At 46.0% G+C, this 19,615-nt stretch overlaps 1 protein-coding gene across 2 annotated transcripts; it reads left to right on the forward strand.

The window, feature by feature from the left end:
* Positions 1–6,808: 6,808 nt before the first annotated feature.
* Positions 6,809–18,600, forward strand: VPS11 (VPS11 core subunit of CORVET and HOPS complexes). 2 transcript variants are annotated; one of them, XM_037505424.1, is made up of 16 exons: positions 6,809–7,037; positions 7,833–7,981; positions 8,079–8,214; positions 8,533–8,696; positions 9,541–9,788; positions 10,491–10,692; positions 11,047–11,198; positions 12,080–12,266; positions 12,992–13,138; positions 13,256–13,444; positions 13,556–13,717; positions 13,917–14,056; positions 14,143–14,345; positions 14,478–14,649; positions 17,727–17,949; positions 18,077–18,600. In XM_037505424.1, exons 1-16 carry the CDS (start codon positions 6,851–6,853, stop codon positions 18,239–18,241), a joined length of 2,826 nt encoding a protein of 941 aa, XP_037361321.1. In that variant the 5' UTR covers positions 6,809–6,850; the 3' UTR covers positions 18,242–18,600. The 2 variants fall into 2 exon arrangements, with proteins under 2 accessions (XP_037361321.1, XP_037361322.1); XM_037505425.2 differs by lacking the exon at positions 6,809–7,037 and adding an exon at positions 7,047–7,229 and having other exon boundaries at positions 7,813–7,981.
* Positions 18,601–19,615: the final 1,015 nt, after the last annotated feature.

Genomic DNA, 19,615 nt, shown 5'->3' on the forward strand with positions numbered 1-19,615 from the left:
TTTTGTTGCAGCTTCAGTTCTTGGCCTGGGTACCTGTCCCCCTCGAAGGTGTAGCAGGTGCAAGTGTTCTGGGTAATCACCTTTGTTGTTCTTTGAGCAAAGAGAATAGTGTTTCACAAAAGCAAGTAGTAAAACAATGGAAAATTTTTATTTTTTAAAAGATTTATTTTTATTTATGCATACAAAAACTGGGGTGTAGGCCAGAGGTGTGGGACATAAGAAAATTCACTAGAGGGAGCAGAACAGGTGGATCTACTGAAATACGCTGCTAAGGGGAGCAGTGGGCAAGACAGGAAATGTCTGCTGCATCATATGGGTTAGCTCCCTGGCTGAGGATTGAACTCATGCTGCAGTGGCTGGTGATAGCTTGATAGCTGAGACTTTAACCCCTGCGCCACCAGGGAGACCCACGATGGGACATTGTTAATGTAAAATACCTGATTTAGATTGACCGCTGCAGTTGAGTCCACTAGTTGTTATCCCAAATAACTTAACATTTGAAGACTATATCCTTTCCCTCACACTGTATAGAAACCTAGGGGAAAGTTTCTGTCTTGCAGGATATATGTGAAACTGAACAGGAAATTAAAATGTACCCATTAAGGCCTTCCCTGGTGGCACAGCAGTTGAGCGCTGGGCTGCGAAGCTGCCCGCAGCCTCTGCAACGCCGGTTCGATCCCTGGCCACTGGTAAGGGTCCCACATGGCGCAACAAACCTCTCCTGCCGCGTCCTCTGCTCCCCTCAGCAGTGTGTTTTCGTCAATCTGCCTGTTCTGTTCCCCGCTCTGGCTCTGGTGAATTCTCTCACCCTCCCGTGCTTCTGACTGTACCCAGTGCTTGTATAAATAAATAAATAAATCTTTAAAAAAAAAAAACAACACTTTAAATAAATAAATAAAATGTACCCATTAGCAAGGGCATGTATATGTCATATACAAAGTATAAATTATAAGTCATGCAAATTATGTTATGGCCTGCATGCAATTTTGATCATGGGAGAACATCCTGATCCAGATTTTTCAAAATTAGTTGTCACTCAGGAACTCCATTAACTTCATGTCTAAAAATGCATACATGTGTTCATCAAGAAACTTAACAGCTCTATTCATAATGGTCCTAAATAGAAAATTACTCAAATGCCCATCAGTAGTTGGATGGATGTGGTAGATTCACACAATGCATGTCTATCGAACAATAAAAATGATTTATTGCATTTGACAACTTCCCATCAGGGATGTAGTGCTCGGAAGAGGACAAGACAGGGCCTCCCTGGTGGCGCAGCGGTTGAGCACTGGGTTGCGAAGCTGCCCGCGGCCTCTGCGGCGCCGGTTCGATCCCCAGCTGCTCCCCGGCCACCAGAGGAGGGTCCCACATGGCGCGCAGACCCCTCCTGCTGCCCGCTGCTCCCCTCAGCAGTGTACCTCGGTCCTTCTGCCTGCTCTGCTCCCGGCTCTGGCTCTGGTGAATTCTCTCACCCTCCCGCGCTTCTGACTGTACCCAGTGCATGTATAAACACAAACAAACAAACAAACAAATAAATAAAAAACATGCCTCTATTTAAAAAAAAAAAAAAAAGAGGACAAGACAGGGTTCTGGAGTATTGGCAATTCTGTTTGCGCTGCTGGTTACAATGGCTTTGTGAAAGCACAGTCAACTGTAGTATGGATACTTTACTTTTTGAAGTGTAAGTTACACTTCAATAAAAGTTTTAAAAACTATTTTGCATGTGTCATAAAAGCATTGAGTTTGATTTTGCTGTAAACTTAGGAAAGCTCACTTCTAGCAGGACAAGCTGTACGATGATAAGTTTTTTTTCTACTTCTATAACAGTGTATGTAGAGTTATAAAAGAAATATATGATTATTGAAGAAAACTTGAATATAGAAAAAAACAAAGCAAATAAAAGCCACCTATAATTCCATTTTCTAGATTAAATCACTTTTAGCATTTTGATATGTATCAATCCACACGTTTAAACGCCAATGGAGATAACTTATGATCTTTTTTTCACTTAATTTATTGAGAACATTTTCCTATGTCATTTTTCCTCTATAGAATTTTCAGTGGCTGTAGTTATGGGACTGTGGCATAGAGAAATATAATTCTTTATCAAAATTACTATTTGACAATTAGGTTATTTCCTTTTGCTATTATAAAATTGCAAGAGATGCCTTTATTGATAAATTTTTATATAAATCTATCCCTTATAATCAGTATAAATTCCTAGGAGTGGAAATGCTGACTTAAATTCCTGTTTTAGGTGTTAGACACATATTACTAAATTATCCTCCAATTAGGTTTGCCAATATGCAGACCCTAAGAGCAGTAAATGACAGTCGATGACTTTAGTAACACTAAGTATTAATGCATTTTTAAAGTGTTGGTATTATGAATTTGAATAAGACATGGGGCAGATGAGGAGACAGAGGACTAGAAATATTTCCCGGCTTACATGAGATGGAGGGTTATGTGTCAAGAAGAGAAAGCATTACATTTAAGACTCTGGAATCCTGCGCCTTCATGATCACATAGAAAATCACTTAGACTTTTGAACAAATTTATGGACTTGAGTGTTTTTAAAAATACTAGAGCATTCAGAATATGAAATTTTGGAGTTTAACAGACAATGGACTTGGTCTGTGAACACCATCAGCTCCTATCTGTATGACTCCAGACAAGTGTTCAGCTTTCCTAAGCCTTCATTTGCACATCATTAAAGCACGCTGCTACATGCCTCATAGAGTTAGTGTAAAATTTAAACAAGGCAAAGTGCTTAACAGACTGCTGGGACACCCTAAACCCAAAGTATATAGTACTCAATTTATTGTTTTTGTTATTAGTCTAGAGAATAAAACTGAATGATGGGCACTACTGCAATGTAAAAGCTTAGTGAAGTGCTTTGCCAAGTTCATGGGGGATTTCCTTTCCCTTTGTAGGCCAGCCTTTCACAGTCAATAATCCGCTAATTGCTTTTTTCTCACATTTCACTGTAACTTTGGAGTCCTAGGCTCTCTTGCACTGTTAGAGCTCTGAGTTTATTTTAGGTTGACCTCCTAGTGCCTAAAGTGGAAACTACTGCTAGCCTTTTTAGGAGCTAAAAGAAATAACCTAGACTTTTCAGTAGTCCAGAAAATAGTTTCTACCCAAATGGCCAAATGGTGGAGGGTGGGGGAGTAAGGGGTGCGGGGGTGAGAATGAAAATAAAAGTTTACAGCTGGACCAAGAAGTGTTACTGTTTTGTTGTAGTAAATATACATTATGGGCAGCAGTTTGTTGAAGGGGTGGGGGTCAGAGGGCATTGCTAGACAACTGATTCTGAGCTGTGACCGCTTAATTTAAAGTTAGACTTGAATTGCTTCTTCAGTTCCTTCAAAACTCAAGCTCTTAGTATGCAGAACTGTGAGTTTGTACACCTATTCATTTTCTGCAGTTTGCCTGCCTATCTTCCTCACTATACTAAATTCTTGGATTCAGACAACTAAAACACAAACCCCGGTGTGTGTTCTGACAAGTGTAATGTAGCATCATACTCCAATAAACCATCTAATTAAAGGTTAGGGGACTGAGTAACTCTTGTTTTATTTCCAAAGAACTTTGATGTTTTGGCCCAGAGAGAGTGACTTTAACATCTTTGAGACTCCAGTTTCTCATCAGAGATAATGATATTTCTACAGGTGGTTTCTATGAAGAGTCCTTGAAAAGTGAAATCATTTTGTTACTATTTTTTAAAATATTTATTTATTTATGCATACAAGAACAGGGGTACAGGCCAGAGGTGTGGGGGATGAGACATTCACCAGAGACAGAGTGGGGAACAGAATAAGCAGATTGGGGCCTCCCTGGTGGTGCAAGGGGTTAAGACTCAACCTATGAAGCTATCCACAGCCACTGCAGCACAAGTTCAATCACCGGCCAGGGAAATACCCACATGGTGCAGCAGACCTCTCCTGACTTATCCACTGCTCCCCTCAGCAGTGTATTTTGGTCAGTCTGCCTGTTCTGCTCCCCACGCTATTGCTGGTGACTCCTCTCACCCCCCACACCTCTGGCCTGTACCCCAGTCCTTTTTTTTCTCTTTTCCCCCTATTTTTTTATGAAGATTTATTTATTTATGCATACAAGAGCTGGCCAGAGGAGTACAGGCCAGAGGTGTGGGGGGTGAGAGGAATCACCGGAGACAGAGTGGGAAACAGAACAGGAAGACTGACCGAAGTACACTGCTGTGGGGAGCAGCAGGTGAGTCAGGAGAGGTCTGCTGCATGATGTGGATTGCTCCCTGGCTGGCTGGGGATCAAACTCGTGCTGCAGAGGCTGCCGACAGCTTCATAGGTTGCCTCTTAACCCCTTGTGCCACCAGGGAGGCCCTCTACCTCAGTTCTTGTATGCATAAATAAATAAATCTTAAAAAAAAAAAAGAATAGGCAGATTGACTGAAATATACAGCTAAGGGGAGCAGTAGGTAAGACAGAAGTCTGCTGCACCATGTGGGCTAGCTCCCTGGCCGGGGATTGAACTGGTGCTGCAGTGGCTGCGGATAGCTTCATAGTGCTGAGATTTAACCCCTTGTGCCAACAGGGAGGCTGAAATTAAGACCTTGTTATGTCAGTGCTTTCTACATCTGCCCCCTATGATGGTGGTTGAGTTCCCGAAGGAGCAACTACCATGTCTTGTTCATATTTATGTTCTGGACATTTAATACTATTCTGGGAACAGTGAGTACTGAACACATATTTGTCAAAAGGAAGAAGGTACTAAGTCTAAAGAAGAGGTGCTGTGGGTTGCTTGGGTAGCAATCTCTACCTTTGTACCTCACCAATAACAAGACCCAATGGACAAAGGGAAAATCACACTCAGACATCAGAGGAATTCTTTGGGCTTCTGCCACCAGACAGTAGGGGGAGCACCCAAGTCAACAAAAAAGATACCACTCTGCTGTTCACACTCTGCTTGTGTGTGTGTGTGTGTGTGTGTGTATCTCATACATATTTCATAGTCAACTGCCAAGATAACATACAACATGAATATTCTGATGGCTAGTACACAATATGCTTAGCAGGTGGAAGTGGGTCCAATCTCCCCATTTGTGCTGCCAATAAGTTGAGATCCAGATACAGTTCCAGTACCCTTATGACAAAGAGGCAAGAAAATTGAGCTGGAAATTAGGAAATCTGTGTGCCTGTTGGGGACTAGATAGTCTTCCACATTCTTTCCTTCAATCAAACACAGACTCTACCAGGCTTTGCTCAGCCTGGCTCATGGTAAATAAGACTTAGGCCTTGCCTTGCTCTTTGGGAACTTAGGTTGGTGGTAATGAAACATGAAATATTCTGAAAATAAAAAAATATGAATGGGGGCCTCCCCGGTGGCGCAGCAGTTGAGCGCTGGGTTGTAAGCTGCCCGCAGCATCTACAGCACCGGTTCGATCCCCAGCTGCTCCCCGGCCGTCGGAGGAGGGTCCCACATGGAGCGCAGACCTCTCCTGCCGCCCGCTGCTCCCCTCAGCAGTGTACTTCGGTCCTTCTGCCTGCTCTGCTCCCCGCTCTGGCTCTGATGAATTCTCTCACCCTCCCACACTTCTGACTGTACCCAGTGCTTGTATAAATAAATAAATAAATAAATAGATAAATAAACAAACAAATAAATAAATCTTAAAAAAATATGAATGGGGTGCAAAAATAAGTTTCATAAATATTAGCCACATGACCTATGTTTATGCATAGGCCAAAAAATATGTATGCATATTTTTCATATATCCACACTATCCCCAAATGACTATGTCACTCCTGTACACAGCTCATTGTGGCACACATTGCTACACCTCCAGTTTTCCATGAGGACAGAGGGTAGTCGGAGCTGAGGGAGTGGAGGGTGGCCATGGACTGTTTTAGACACGTAAATCAGAGCTGCCACTTCCAGGTTTTTTTCCTGTATTCTGTTTATGTTCCATAGGCTGTTATTGTAAAAGGAGATGAAAGCCCTGGGCTGCAGCCTCATCAATATTTTTAGCTTCCTTAAGAAACTTGTTTTAGGCGCATTTTATGTTCCATACATTCTCTTAATAGACTGCCACAAAAAACGAATGTAAAGCACTGACAATATGTGTCTGGTGGCAGACACAATTTCTAATTTTATTTGTCCTCATACATGTCTCAATAACAGTTTTCATACATATAACATACAGTTTCACACATGCCTCAAAAAGTTTAAGTCAGAACATAATTCACTTGCCTCTTTTCTAGCCTCCCTGGTGGCGTAAGGGTTGAGACTCAACCTATGAAGCTATCAGCAGCCTCTGCAGCACGAGTTCGATCCCTCGCCCGCCAGGGAAAAGCCCACATGGCGCAGCAGACCTCTCCGGACTCGCCCGCTGTTCCCCTCAGCAGTGTACTTCGGTCAATCTGCCTGTTCTGTTCCCCACTCTATCTCTGGTGAATCCTCTCTGCGCCTCTGGCCTGTACTCCAGCACTTGTATGCATAAATAAACCTTAAAAAAAAAAAAAAAGAACATATTTCACTTAAGCACAGCGGGTTACCATTTACAAAACGCCTGAGTCCTCATTTCGATCGCTCACTGTCCATGCATTTATTTAAGGAAAAATTTTAATAAAGGCTACAGCTCAAAAAAGCCCTATTTCAACCTGTGCGGTTACAATTAGAGGTAGCAAATTAACAAAGCGAGGAACAAGACGCAGGCGGATGCCCCACAAGCACTCGGGCCCACCAGGTCATTCAAGCTCGCCAGCGGTCACACACAAATGTCCAGCGCCCAGTTCCCGGAAGCGGGCAGGTCACGTGACCAACCCGCTCTCTCACGTGATCTCGCTCCCGCAGGCGGGGGCTCTCGGCCAAGATGGCGGCCTACCTGCAGTGGCGGCGCTTCGTTTTCTTCGACAAGGAGCTGGTGAAGGAGCCTCTGGGCAACGATGGGGCCGCTCCCGGGGCCACACATGCCTCTGGACCTGCTCCTTCCAAGTTCCTTTGCCTCCCTCCTGGGATCACGGTCTGCGACTCAGGCCGAGGGAGCCTAGTCTTTGGAGATATCCTTCCTCTGGAGCATTCTCTTCCCTCCCCGGATCCTGCAGAGATCCAGCTGGGATGGAATCTGTCCATCAGAGGGGTTCGTGTTACATACCCTTTTCTTTAGATGGGGGCCCAGTGCTCCGTCTGTGGTCTGGGGGAAGAAAGAAGGAAGTCCATCCTCTAACTTGTCAACTGAGAATCCTGGGCAAGTCCATTTTAATCTCTCTCGGCTTCAGTTGCCTCATCTGTAAACGGGTGGAATATACCAATTTGGCAAGGTTATTTTACGATCCATGAATGAATATGTAAGATGTCCTTATCTCCCCTGCCCTATATTGTGAGCAAGGAGGTAAATGAGACCAGAAGTTTACTCCTTTGTTCTTCATATTTTATTTTAGTTTTTTTTTAAGATTTATTTATTTATGCATAAAAGAGCTGGGGTACAGGCCAGAGGTGCAGGGGTGTGTGTGTGTGTGTGTGTGAGAGAGAGAGAGAGAGAGAGAGAGAGAGAGAGTATTCACCAGAGACACAGTGGGAAACAGAACAGGCAGACTGACTGAAATACACTGCTGGGGGAAGGAGCCGGCGAGACAGGAGAGGTCTGCTGCATTATATGGGTAGCTCCCTGGCCAGCTGGGGATTGAACTGGTGCTGCAGAGGCTGCAGATGGCTTTATAGTACTGTGCTTAACCCCTTGTGCCACCATGTTGGCCCCTTGAAAACATTTTAAAGAGCTGTATGTATGTTGTTATCTGGGTTCTGGTCTAAATATAAATATCTCTCAGAAAAGAGGCTCCTTGACTGCTCTGCACATATGGAGGGCCAGATCTGGTTCTTGCCCCGCTCCCTACAGCTTACGGGCTTCCAGGCCTACAAACTACGAGTAACACACCTTTACCAACTAAAGCAGCACAATATTCTGGCATCTGTTGGTGAGGATGAAGAGGGTATCAATCCCCTGGTGAGTCCCAGAAAAGAAATAGTAAAGACCCAGAAACCTGGGAATGGTTCTTTGTTGGAAAGTGACTAGCATTCACACTTCTGAGGTGTGTCCACAGGTAAAGATTTGGAACTTAGAAAAGAGAGATGGTGGCAATCCACTTTGCACTCGAATCTTTCCTGCCATCCCAGGAACAGAGCCAACTGTGGTGTCTTGTTTGACTGTTCATGAAAATCTCAACTTTATGGCCATCGGTAAGCAGAAAGAGGGGAAGAGCTATGATCCTTCATAGATTTCATAGATTTGTCATAGTTGCTTTGCAGCTCATCTTCATTGTTTTTGTGAGCCCACATTGTACTAGACTGAGCCTGTGGTGGTATTAATATTTGGAATGGGGAAACATTTAGATTTGTTCTTTGAAATGAGTACCAGTCTTCATGTTAACCATTGGAGAAGCTGGGTATGAGGAAAAAGATGGTCACTTCTAATGAGTGTCTTGAATGATCTTTTCTCCCTTCTCTCCCTTTTGAACTTTTCAGCCTCAGTATCTGCTACTTTCTGCTTTCCTACAGGTTTCACAGATGGCAGTGTTACCCTGAACAAAGGTGACATCACCCGGGACAGGCATAGCAAGACCCAGATTCTACACAAAGGCAACTATCCTGTTACTGGACTGGCTTTTCGCCAAGCAGGAAAGACCACTCACTTGTTTGTTGTGACAACGGAAAATGTTCAGGTACGAATGGGACCTCCACTGTTAGGGGCAGGCAGGAAAGTCTACATAACATTGCTCACAGGGGATCTAGGTAAGGAAGTGACGAGAGTTTGGAATCTTAAATTTTTCATCCTATATCACCTTGAATCTCTTGCCCAGCTTAATTTTTTTTTTAAGATTTATTTTTTATGCATACATGAGCTGTGGTGTAAGCCAGAGGTGTGGGGGTGAGAGGATTCACCAGAGACACAGTAGGGAGCAGAACAAGCTGCTAAGGGGAGCATCTGGTGAGACAGGAGAGGTCTGCTGTGCCATGTGGGTCATCACCCTGGCCAGGGATCGAACTCGTGCTGCAGTGGCTGTTGATTGCTTCATAGTGCTGACACTTAACCCCTGCACCACCAGGAAGGCCTGAAACTTAATATTTTATTTCTTCATTTAGGACACTGGAAAGAGTTTGAATTAGAAAAAGAATTCTGGGTTTATGGTAAAAGACATTTTTTTCTCTAACTAAAGTGACATTGGACAAGTTGCTTTACTTCTCTTGTTTTTGTGATAGCCTTCTCTTTTGTGATAGCCTTCTTCTCTTAATTTGTGATAGCCTAATCGCAGGAATAATCTTTGGTAAAACAGTAATAAGTTCCTGCAGTAGATAGTGGTATATAGAGAAAGAAAATGTGTTTTCTTCTTATATATTTGGTGACCATATTTCATGGGTGATGGGTAGTGGAGAAGTTAGGCAGCCAGGAAAAGTGTAGCGAGCTAAGAGGAAAAAGAGCCAGTATGGAGAAGGGAATATCTTTGGGAGGGCTTGAATGCCACCTCCACCAAGGGAGCCTGTTAACCCCTTTCTTACTTCTTGCAGTCCTATATAGTTTCTGGAAAGGACTATCCTCGTGTGGAGTTGGACACCCATGGTTGTGGTCTGCGCTGCTCAGCCCTAAGCGATCCTTCTCAGGACTTGCAGTTCATTGTGGCCGGCGATGAGTGTGTCTACTTGTACCAGCCTGATGAACGTGGGCCCTGCTTTGCCTTTGAGGGCCATAAGCTCATTGCTCACTGGTTTAGAGGCTACCTTGTCATTGTCTCCCGTGACCGGAAAGTTTCTCCCAAGTAAGGACTCCGGGGAGAAGGGAAAAGTAGGAGGCTGAATTTGTCCCCCAGAATTAACCTGATTTTAAAATCCTGATGTCTGGTTCCTGCCGATATCCTACTTTGGTTTTATGTAGATTGCACTTGCACCTGGACTCAGTTACAGCATGTTCACTACAAGATGTGTGTTCATGCTGCAGACATTTGCTGAGCAGCCCTGGTACACTAGAATGCTCCAGGGAATTGGGGACTGGGTATTGGTTTTTTTTTACTCTCTAGTCAAAAGAAATGGGGCAGGGACGCAAGGGATTGAGCAGTAGAGAAACTGGAAAGTCCTAGGAATTGCAGTACATGGTATTTCCTTGTCTGAGCCACCTGAAGGGAAGATGGGGTCTTCTGGGTGATGGAAATAATCCTGGTCAGATGTTGGTTTGTTTTCATTCACCAAGCACAGTGTCTTACATTACCAGGCATTGGATAATTATCTGTTAAATAAATAGGTGTCTGTGCTTAATTTTTTAATTTGTTTTCTGTTGATTATAGGGTTCTGAAGGGTAAGATCAGGTCTCTGTGTTCTCTTCTTACAACTGTCAGCACACTGCACCCTGTTATGGGCTGAGCTGCTGAGAGGGGCCTAAGGAATGGGCAGCACCAAGGTGGTGATGGGAAAGGAGCTGAGGCCGAGGTGGTGCAAATAATCAGTGATCTTTCTTTTTCACACAGGTCAGAGTTTACCAGCAGGGACTCACAGAGCTCCGACAAGCAGATTCTCAACATCTACGACTTGTGCAACAAGTTCATAGCCTATAGTGCTGTCTTTGAGGATGTAGTGGATGTGCTTGCTGAGTGGGGCTCCCTGTACGTGCTGACGCGGGATGGGCGGGTCCACGCACTTCAGGAGAAGGACACCCAGACCAAACTGGAGGCAAGGCCACCAGGTTCCCAGAGCTGGCCATAGGCACCCAGAAGCAGCTGTAGGAACAGGCTCCCCAAGTCACCTAGACCAGGGTGTTTACTTTCCTTTGGGGCATAGCTTTCCTCAGCTCCTTTAGGGTAGCATTACAAGGTAAATGGCCCAGGATGAGGCCTTAGATTTAGGAAATAATGGCTAGGAGCCTGAGCCCACTCAGAATCTGCTCTGTCTGCACAGATCCTTGTGTGTTGGTCTTGGGATACCCTGTCCAGAATCTAGTAGAGGAGAACTCTGCAGCCATCTGACTTGAGTATTATGGGATCATTTTGGAAAGATGTCTTCTCAGGATGGCTTCTCTTTTTCCAGATGCTGTTTAAGAAGAACCTGTTTGAGATGGCAATTAACCTGGCCAAGAGCCAACACCTGGACAGTGATGGGCTCGCCCAGATCTTTATGCAATACGGGGACCACCTCTATAGCAAGGGCAACCATGATGGGGCTGTCCAGCAGTATATCAGGTCAGTCTGGAGACGAGGACAGAACTCTGAATACAGGGACAGCCAGCCAGATAGGCTGAGACTGGAGCTCAGGAGAGAGTGTGGATTCCACCAAGAACCATCCCATTTTCCTGCAGAAACTTTAATGCCCTGAGTGAGTGGACAAGATACTTTATTGGAAAGGTGATATTTAGGGTCAAATATTACATGACCAGTCTGCAGCTGAACTGATGAGTACCTCTGATTTTAAACTTTAGTTTGGCCTTGCTAGTATTCATTTTGACATGATACCTTTTTTTAAAAAAGATTTTTAAAGTTTATTTTATTTTTGTATACAAAAACTGGGGTGTAGGCCAGAGGTGTGGGGGTTGAAAAGATTCACCAGAGACAGAGTGGGAAGCAGAACAGGAGGATTTTCTAAAATACACTGCTGTGGGGAGCAGCAGGTGAGTCAGGAGAGATCTGCTGCGCCTATGTGGATTAGCTTCCTGGCTGGGGATTGAACTCAGGCCATTGTGGTGCTAGCGCTGTGACTTAGGCCATGAAGGAGGCCCCCTTGACATGATACTTTAAAGGGAAAAGGATATTCATCTGTTAATTCCACACTTTCTTCCCTTGGCACAAAATCTTGGGATTCTCTGCCCAAATCAGGGTTTTAGATGCCCATTTAGTCACTTTTCCAGTCCCTCTAGAATTCCTGTTTTCAGTCAAGTTTAAGAACCAGTGCTCTGGAGCCTTGCTACTCATGTGGCCCATGGTCTAGTAGTGTCAACATCACCTTCATTAGAAATGAAAAAATCTCAGATCTTACCCAGACCCGCTGATACAGAATTTGCAAATAATTCCTGTGCAGATGAAAAGTACACTTGTCCAGATGATATTTCATGCACATGTCTCCTTAGGACCATTGGAAAGTTGGAGCCATCCTATGTGATCCGCAAGTTTCTGGATGCCCAGCGCATCCACAACCTGACAGCCTACCTACAGACCTTGCATCGGCAGTCCCTGGCCAATGCTGACCATACCACACTACTGCTCAACTGCTACACCAAGCTCAAGGACAGCTCAAAGCTGGAGGAATTCATCAAGGTGCAGGGTGGTAGAGATGGGGGGACCCCTTGAGGGCCCCACTGAGCATGAGGTGGCTCCACCAGGCCTTGTCCTTCTTCAGTAGAGATGATGCAGAGAGAGGAAAGAGCTGACCTTGTTTGGGGACCAAAACCCTCTGGTCTATAGCATTCTTTTTTTTTTTTTTTAAAGATTTATCTATTTATGCATATAAGAACTGGGGTACAGGCCAGAGGTGCAGAGGAGGTGGTGAGAGGATTCAGCAGAGACAGAGCAGGGAACAGAACAGGCAGCCTGACTGAAACACTGCTTAGGGGAGCAGCGGGTGAGACAGAAGAGGTCTACTACGCTATGTGGGTAGCATCCTGGCCGGCCGGGGATCGAACTTGTGCTGCAGTGGCTGCGGATAGCTTCACAGTGCTGTTCTTAACCCCTTGCACCACCAGGGAGGCCCTGTTCTGTAGCATTCTTAGTATAGTATTCTTAGTAGTTTTATCTCATCTCCCCCTTTCTAAACCCAGGGAAGTAGCATTGGGGGAGCCCTGTGTCTCCAGAGGAGTCTCTTTTATAGAAAGAGAAGACACTGGCTTTAGACAGAAACTTTCTGAGAGGCAGGAGAACAATTTTTTAAATGCGCGTACTTTATCATTACCTTATGAATCTTGCGTTAGAACCTGACACGATTCTTCTCCCTTCCCCAACTGCAACCTCTTTGCAAGTGATTTTTTTTGATGTCTTCCTGGCAGACGAAGAGTGAGAGTGAAGTGCACTTCGATGTTGAGACCGCCATCAAGGTCCTCCGGCAGGCTGGCTACTACTCCCATGCCCTCTATTTGGCTGAGAACCATGCACACCATGAGTGGTACTTGAAGATCCAACTAGAAGACATCAAGGTAGGTGAGCCTTTTCACTTAAGCGCTGTTCTTTTTCTAGCATATCCTGGAAATGAAAGTTCTTCCTGGTGAGTGAGGGAGGAGAATGTACATTATGCTGCCCCTCACCTCTTACAGAATTATCAGGAAGCCCTTCGGTACATTGGCAAACTGCCTTTTGAGCAGGCAGAGAGCAACATGAAGCGCTATGGCAAGATCCTCATGCACCATATACCAGAGCAGACCACCCAGTTGCTAAAGGGACTTTGTACTGATTATCGGCCCAGCCTGGAAAGCCGAGGCGATAGGGAGGCCCCAGGTGGCAGGGTGAGTGCAACCTCAGGGAGAATGGTCTTTGGACAGCAGAGATCATCTTGGGGCCTTATGGGTATGAAGCCCACTCACTTGGGCCTCCTCTTTCCGACCTTGCCCTCCTAGGCTAACTCAGAGGAATTCATTCCCATCTTTGCCAACAACCCGCGTGAGTTGAAAGCCTTCCTAGAGCACATGAGTGAGGTCCAGCCTGACTCACCTCAGGGCATCTATGACACGCTCCTTGAGCTGCGATTGCAGAACTGGGCCCATGAAAAGGATCCACAGGTGAGACCGGGCAAAAGCTGTGGGAGGTGCTGGAGGAAAGACAGTTCTTTCATCATTTGTGTTTGCCTCTAGCTTGGGCAATAAATGGTCATCAGTGAAGAGGAAATTGAACTGAGGGGAGGAGATTGTTGACTTGCCTTGTTCCAAGAGACTTGGTGGTTTTTCCCCAATGTACAGCAGCTCCATCTTCTTTCCCTAGGTCAAAGAGAAGCTTCATGCAGAGGCCATCTCCCTGCTAAAGAGTGGTCGCTTTTGTGATGTCTTTGACAAGGCTCTGGTCCTCTGCCAGATGCATGACTTCCAGGATGGGGTCCTTTACCTATATGAGCAGGGGAAGCTGTAAGTTTCAGGAAATTTCAGGGAAGGGGGAGGAGCCATGTGATCTTCCAGGGACAGCCACTGAGATGCCCCTTGCCCTGGCTCAGGTTTCAGCAGATCATGCACTACCACATGCAGCACGAGCAGTACCGACAGGTGATCGCTGTGTGTGAGCGCCATGGGGAGCAGGAACCCTCCCTGTGGGAACAGGCACTCAGCTACTTTGCCCGCAAGGAGGAGGACTGTAAAGAGTATGTGGCCGCTGTGCTCAAGCATATCGAGAACAAGAACCTCATGCCACCCCTTCTAGGTACTTGGGAGGATAGAGTGGGTGGGTGGCAGGCTGCTAACAATCTGGGGTTCTGGAGCAGGGGTCGTTCAACTCAATTCAAAGGGTGCTGCTTGGTTCACCGTCTCGTTTCCTCCTGGACCCTAATTGCAGTGGTGCAGACCCTGGCCCACAACTCCACAGCCACCCTGTCGGTCATCAGGGATTACCTGGTCCAAAAACTGCAGAAACAGAGCCAACAGATTGCTCAGGATGAGCTCCGGGTGCGGCGGTACCGAGAGGAGACCACTCGCATCCGCCAGGAGATCCAGGAGCTCAAGGAGAGGTACTTGCCCTTTGGATATGTGGAGGGGCCTAGGGGAAAGTCTCCATCTTCACAGGGTGTCATTGAATACTTCTATGGACAGATGATTGTGTGGAGTATGTTTGAGCATTTCAATTTTTTTTTAAGATTTATTTATGTATACAAAAACTGGGGTACAGGCCAGAGGTGCGGGGAAGGGTGTGTGTGAGAGGATTCACCAGAGGCAGAGTGGAAAACAGAACAGGCAGCCTGACTGAAACACACTGCTGAGGGGAGCAGCGGGCATGGCAGGAGAGGTCTGCTGCACCATGTGGGTAGCTCCCTGGCCAGCCGGGGCAAAGACTGCGAATTGCTTCATAGTGCTGTGCTTATTAACCCCTTGTGCCACCAGGGAGGCCCTGAGCATTTCATTCTTGAAGATAACTTTTATTTTTTTGTACTTGTATTTTTTAATCAAGGCATAATTGCATGTCACATCATACTAGTTTCAGGTGTACAACATAATTGATCAATTGAAAATCTATTTTAACAGAGGAATTTTTTTTTTTTTTATTTAAAGATTTATTTATTTATTTATACATACACTGGGTACAGTCAGAAGGCAGGAGGGTGAGAGAATTCACCAGAGCCAGAGCGGGGAGCAGAGCAGGCAGAAGGACCGAAGCACACTGCTGAGGGGAGCAGCGGGCGGCAGGAGAGGTCTGCGCGCCATGTGGGACCCTCCTCTGGTGGCCGGGGAGCAGCCGGGGATTGAACCGGCGCTGCAGAGGCTGCGGGCAGCTTTGCAACCCAGCGCTCAACCGCTGCGCCACCGGGGAGGCCCTAACAGAGGAATTTTAAAGACTGATTTATTGTCCAAAGATGATTATTGGGCTTACTGTGGCAAGAGTTCAATCCCAGCCAGGGAGATGACCCACATGGCACAGCAGATCTCTCCTGTCTCGCCCACTGCTAGCAGTGTATTTCAGTAGATCTGCCTGTTCTGTTCCCCACTCTGTCTCTGGTGAATCCTCTCACATACACACACCCTGCACCTCTGGCCTATACCCCAATTCTTCTTCTTCTTCTTTTTTTTAAAGATTTATTTATTAAATAAATCTTTTTTTTTAAAAAAAGATTTATTTATTGGGGGGCCTCCCCGGTGGCGCAGCGGTTGAGCGCTGGGTTGCGAAGCTGCCCAAAGCCTCTGCAGCACCAGTTCGATCTCCGGCCACTGGGCAAGGGTCCCACATGGCGCACAGACCTCTCCTGCCACCCCCTGCTCCCCTCAGCAGTGTACCTTATCGGTCTGCCTGGTCTGCCTGTTCTGCCCTCCGCTCTGACTCTGGTGAATTCTCTCACCCTCCCACGCTTCTGACTGTACCCAGTGCTTATATAAACAAATAAATAATTCTTTAAAAAAAAAAAAGATTTATTTATTGGGCCTCCCCTGGTGGCGCAGTGGTTGAGAGCTGGGCTGCGAAGCTGCCCGCAGCCTCTGCAGCACCGGTTTGATCCCCGGCCACAGGGCAAGGGTCCCACATGGCGCGCAGACCTCTCCTGCTGCCCGCTGCTCCCCTCAGCAGTGTATTCCGTCACTCTGCCTGTTCTACTCCCTGCTCTGGCTCTGATGAATGCTCTCACCCTCCCGCGTTTCTGACTGTACCCAGTGCTTGTATAAATAAATCTTTAAAAAAAAAAAAAAGATTTATTTATTTATGCATACAAGAACTGGGGTATAGGCCAGAGGTGCGGGGGTTGAGAGGATTCACCAGAGACAGAGTGGGGAACAGAACAGGCAGACTGACTGAGGGGAGCAGTGGGCAAGACAGGAGAGGTCTGCTGCTCTATGTAGGTAGCTCCCTGGCTACCCCCCGGGGATCAGACTCATGCTGCAGAGCCTATGGATAGCTTCACAGTGATGTGTTTAATCCCTTGCACCACCAGGGAGGCCCCTCCCAGTTCTTCTATGCATAAATAAATAAGAAATAAAGTGGATGCCTAACTCTAGGTTATAGCTTTAAAAAAAAGAAAAGATAGAGGGCCTCCCTGGTGGTGCAGCGGTTAAGCGCTGGGTTGTGAAGCTGCCCGCAGCCTCTGCAGCACTAGTTCCATCCCTGGCCACCGGGTGAGGGTCCCACATGGCCCGCAGACCTCACACATAGCCTGCCACCCGGTGCTCCCCTCAGCAGTGTATTTCGTCAGTCTGTCTGTTCTGCTCTCTGCTCTGGCTCTGGTGAATTCTCTCACCCTCCCATGGTTCTGACTGTACCCAGTGCTTGTGTAAATAAATAAATAAATCTTATAAATAAATAAATAAATAAATAAATACTTTTTCTAAAAAAAAATTAAAAAAAAAAGATGATTATTGGGCTTCGGAGGATTTTATCTTGTAGCAGCTACTTTTCTTTCTGTATATGCCTGTATTTTGCCTTGTTGCATACATACTCTAGGTGGTGCTTAGAAGCCATTCTGAAGTAAAAATTGTAGAAAATACAGAAAGTGGACAATTGAAACATATGTATAGTAGCCATTAACCCCCACTCTTGTCTTACCTACCTTTAACATTGTAAAATACTTCTTAGAAAACAATTAATTTCTTTATTCCATATTCCATATTTACTGAGCATTGTTTTTATTGACACAAACAATAAGCTCTGCTTTCATGGAGTTTACATGGTAGGAGTGGTGACAGACAAGTAAAGGCATTAAGTAGGCAAGAGATAACAGTGTGTTAGATGATGATATGTTGAAGGGGAGTAGGGTGATATACGCGTGTGGGTGTATGTGTTAAATGTCTATAGTTGCTAGGAAGAGCCTCACTAAAAAGGTCACATGTGAGTAAATACCTGAAAGACTATTGACAATTATGACAATTGAGAGAGAGAAAGAGAAAAAAAAACACCCCTCTGGGTTAGCTGGATTTGCTAAGAGCATGCTTTCTCTAGGCATGCTCCCCTTCATCCCCATGTCACCCCCTTCCTATAGGAGGAAGGGCAGACCCTTGTATTCCATTAATAGGGATATTTTCTCACTGATTGCAGCTGCCTTGTCTTTCCACTTGGCTTTGGCCCTGCCCTCACTGTTGCCCTCTCCTTTCTGGCCTCCTTTGCTTATAGTCCGAAAATCTTCCAGAAGACCAAGTGCAGCATCTGTAACAGTGCCTTGGAGTTGCCTTCGGTCCACTTTCTCTGCGGCCACTCCTTCCACCAGCACTGCTTTGAAAGTTACTCAGAAAGTGATGCTGACTGCCCCACCTGCCTCCCTGAAAACCGGAAGGTCATGGATATGATCCGAGCCCAGGAACAGAAACGGGATCTCCATGATCAGTTCCAGCACCAGGTGGGCATGACTGGGGCAGAAGACCCCTCACAGAGTCACAAGAGCTTCGGAGGGCTTATTTCTCATCCCCTCCTCCTTTGGGAAATAAGCATCTCTGTTCTGACTCTTAACTTCTATTTCCCTGCAGCTCAAGTGCTCCAATGACAGCTTCTCTGTGATTGCTGACTACTTTGGCCGAGGTGTTTTCAACAAATTGACTCTGCTGACCGACCCTCCCACAGCCAGACTAACTGCAAGCCTGGAGACTGGGCTGCAGAGGGACCTGCTCATGCACTCCAGGAGAGGCACTTAAGCAGACTGTGGGGAGGGGTGTGATGGTGGAGGCACAGGAGGAAGGCATGGGGACAAAGGCAGGGCTGCTGCACTGGAATCAAGCATAGATGCCCAGGACTCCACTTTCATCTGATGCCATAGTCTGCAGGACTACAGGGGATTTTTTTTTTTCCCCCTACCTTCTCCTTTGGCCAGCCTGCCATTCCTCCAGTTGACTTTTTGAGCAGTGTAGATCATTCCAGACCAGTGGGGGAGGGCACCTCAACAACCTCTGGGTATGGACAATAGCTGCTTTATTCTCTATCCAAGAGCACCAGGCTGTGCTTGGGTCCTTGCTCCCAGATTCTATAAATAAAAGAATATAATGATTTGGGGCTTGAAGGATTTGTTCTTGGGACTTCCTGGTGATTCTTAACTCTGCAGAATGTACATCTTTCTCTCTCCTTTCCTAGTGGGCCACTTCTCATCCTACAGACTGTCATGTTTACAGTCATAGTCACCACCTCATTCCAGTTTTGAGTGTGATGTGCCATCTAGTAGAATTCAATGTACTGAAGTCTTAATCTGCAAAAGACCTAATCCTGAGCTCTAAGAGCAGCCTGGACTGAGGCACCCCAAACAGCTCCTGCTCTTTGGTCTGGCGGCTCTCTATGGCTCTTATTTGGACAAAGTATTCAAGTAGGAGGCAGATCCTGGTGGGGAGCCCATGGATCAGCTGACCTGAGTTTGAATCCTACTTTGACTTAGGGCAACTCTTTTCTAAGTCTCAGTTTGTCAATATATTAGGAATTATAACACCAGCCTTAAGTGGTTGTTATAAAGGCCTCAGAGTACTTGGGTGCCCAGTTCTTTGTATTGCGGTTAGCACACAGGGCCATAAATATTAATGTAGTGTGGGCACTCCCACTTCACCTTTGTCTTTAGGCATCACCTTTAATCACACTTTAAGAAATAGAACTGTTTTCCTGGGGAGCTGCCCACATGGCACAGCAGACCTCTCCTGTCTCCCTTGCTGCTCCCCTCAGCAGTGTACTTCAGTCAGTCTGCCTGTTCTGCTCCCCACTCTGTCTCTGGTGAATCCTCTCACCCACCACACCTCTGGCCTGTACCCCAGCTCTTGTATGCATAAATAAATAAGTCTTTAAAAAAAAATAAATAGAACTGTTTTTTACTTCAGGCTTGTAGTGTCAACAGAGCAGAGGAAGTAATACAGAATCCACCAATTGTGTGCCACAGCTGAGGAGATCAAGTTGTAGAGTTCCGCATGCTAGCTTTCTGGGGCAGTCCTATTTGTAGACATGGAATCTAGCCTAGGGGGCATGATAACTTGTTCATGGACCCTTTACTTCCAATGCAGCGTTATAGGGTTAATATCTTGGCCCTCTTGGCCCTC

The sequence above is a fragment of the Talpa occidentalis genome, unplaced genomic scaffold, assembly GCF_014898055.3.
Source record: "Talpa occidentalis isolate TD23 unplaced genomic scaffold, MPIMG_talOcc4v2.1 talOcc4.12, whole genome shotgun sequence".
NCBI lineage: Eukaryota > Metazoa > Chordata > Mammalia > Eulipotyphla > Talpidae > Talpa > Talpa occidentalis.

Bases quoted from the DNA above. Each gene is read 5' to 3' on its own strand.
- VPS11 (XM_037505424.1), top strand. From the start codon at position 6,851: ATGGCGGCCTACCTGCAGTGGCGGCGCTTCGTTTTCTTCGACAAGGAG. The intron at 14,057-14,142 runs GTAAGTTTCAGG...GCCCTGGCTCAG, and splicing joins CTATATGAGCAGGGGAAGCT to GTTTCAGCAGATCATGCACT. The intron at 14,650-17,726 runs GTACTTGCCCTT...CTTTGCTTATAG, and splicing joins ATCCAGGAGCTCAAGGAGAG to TCCGAAAATCTTCCAGAAGA.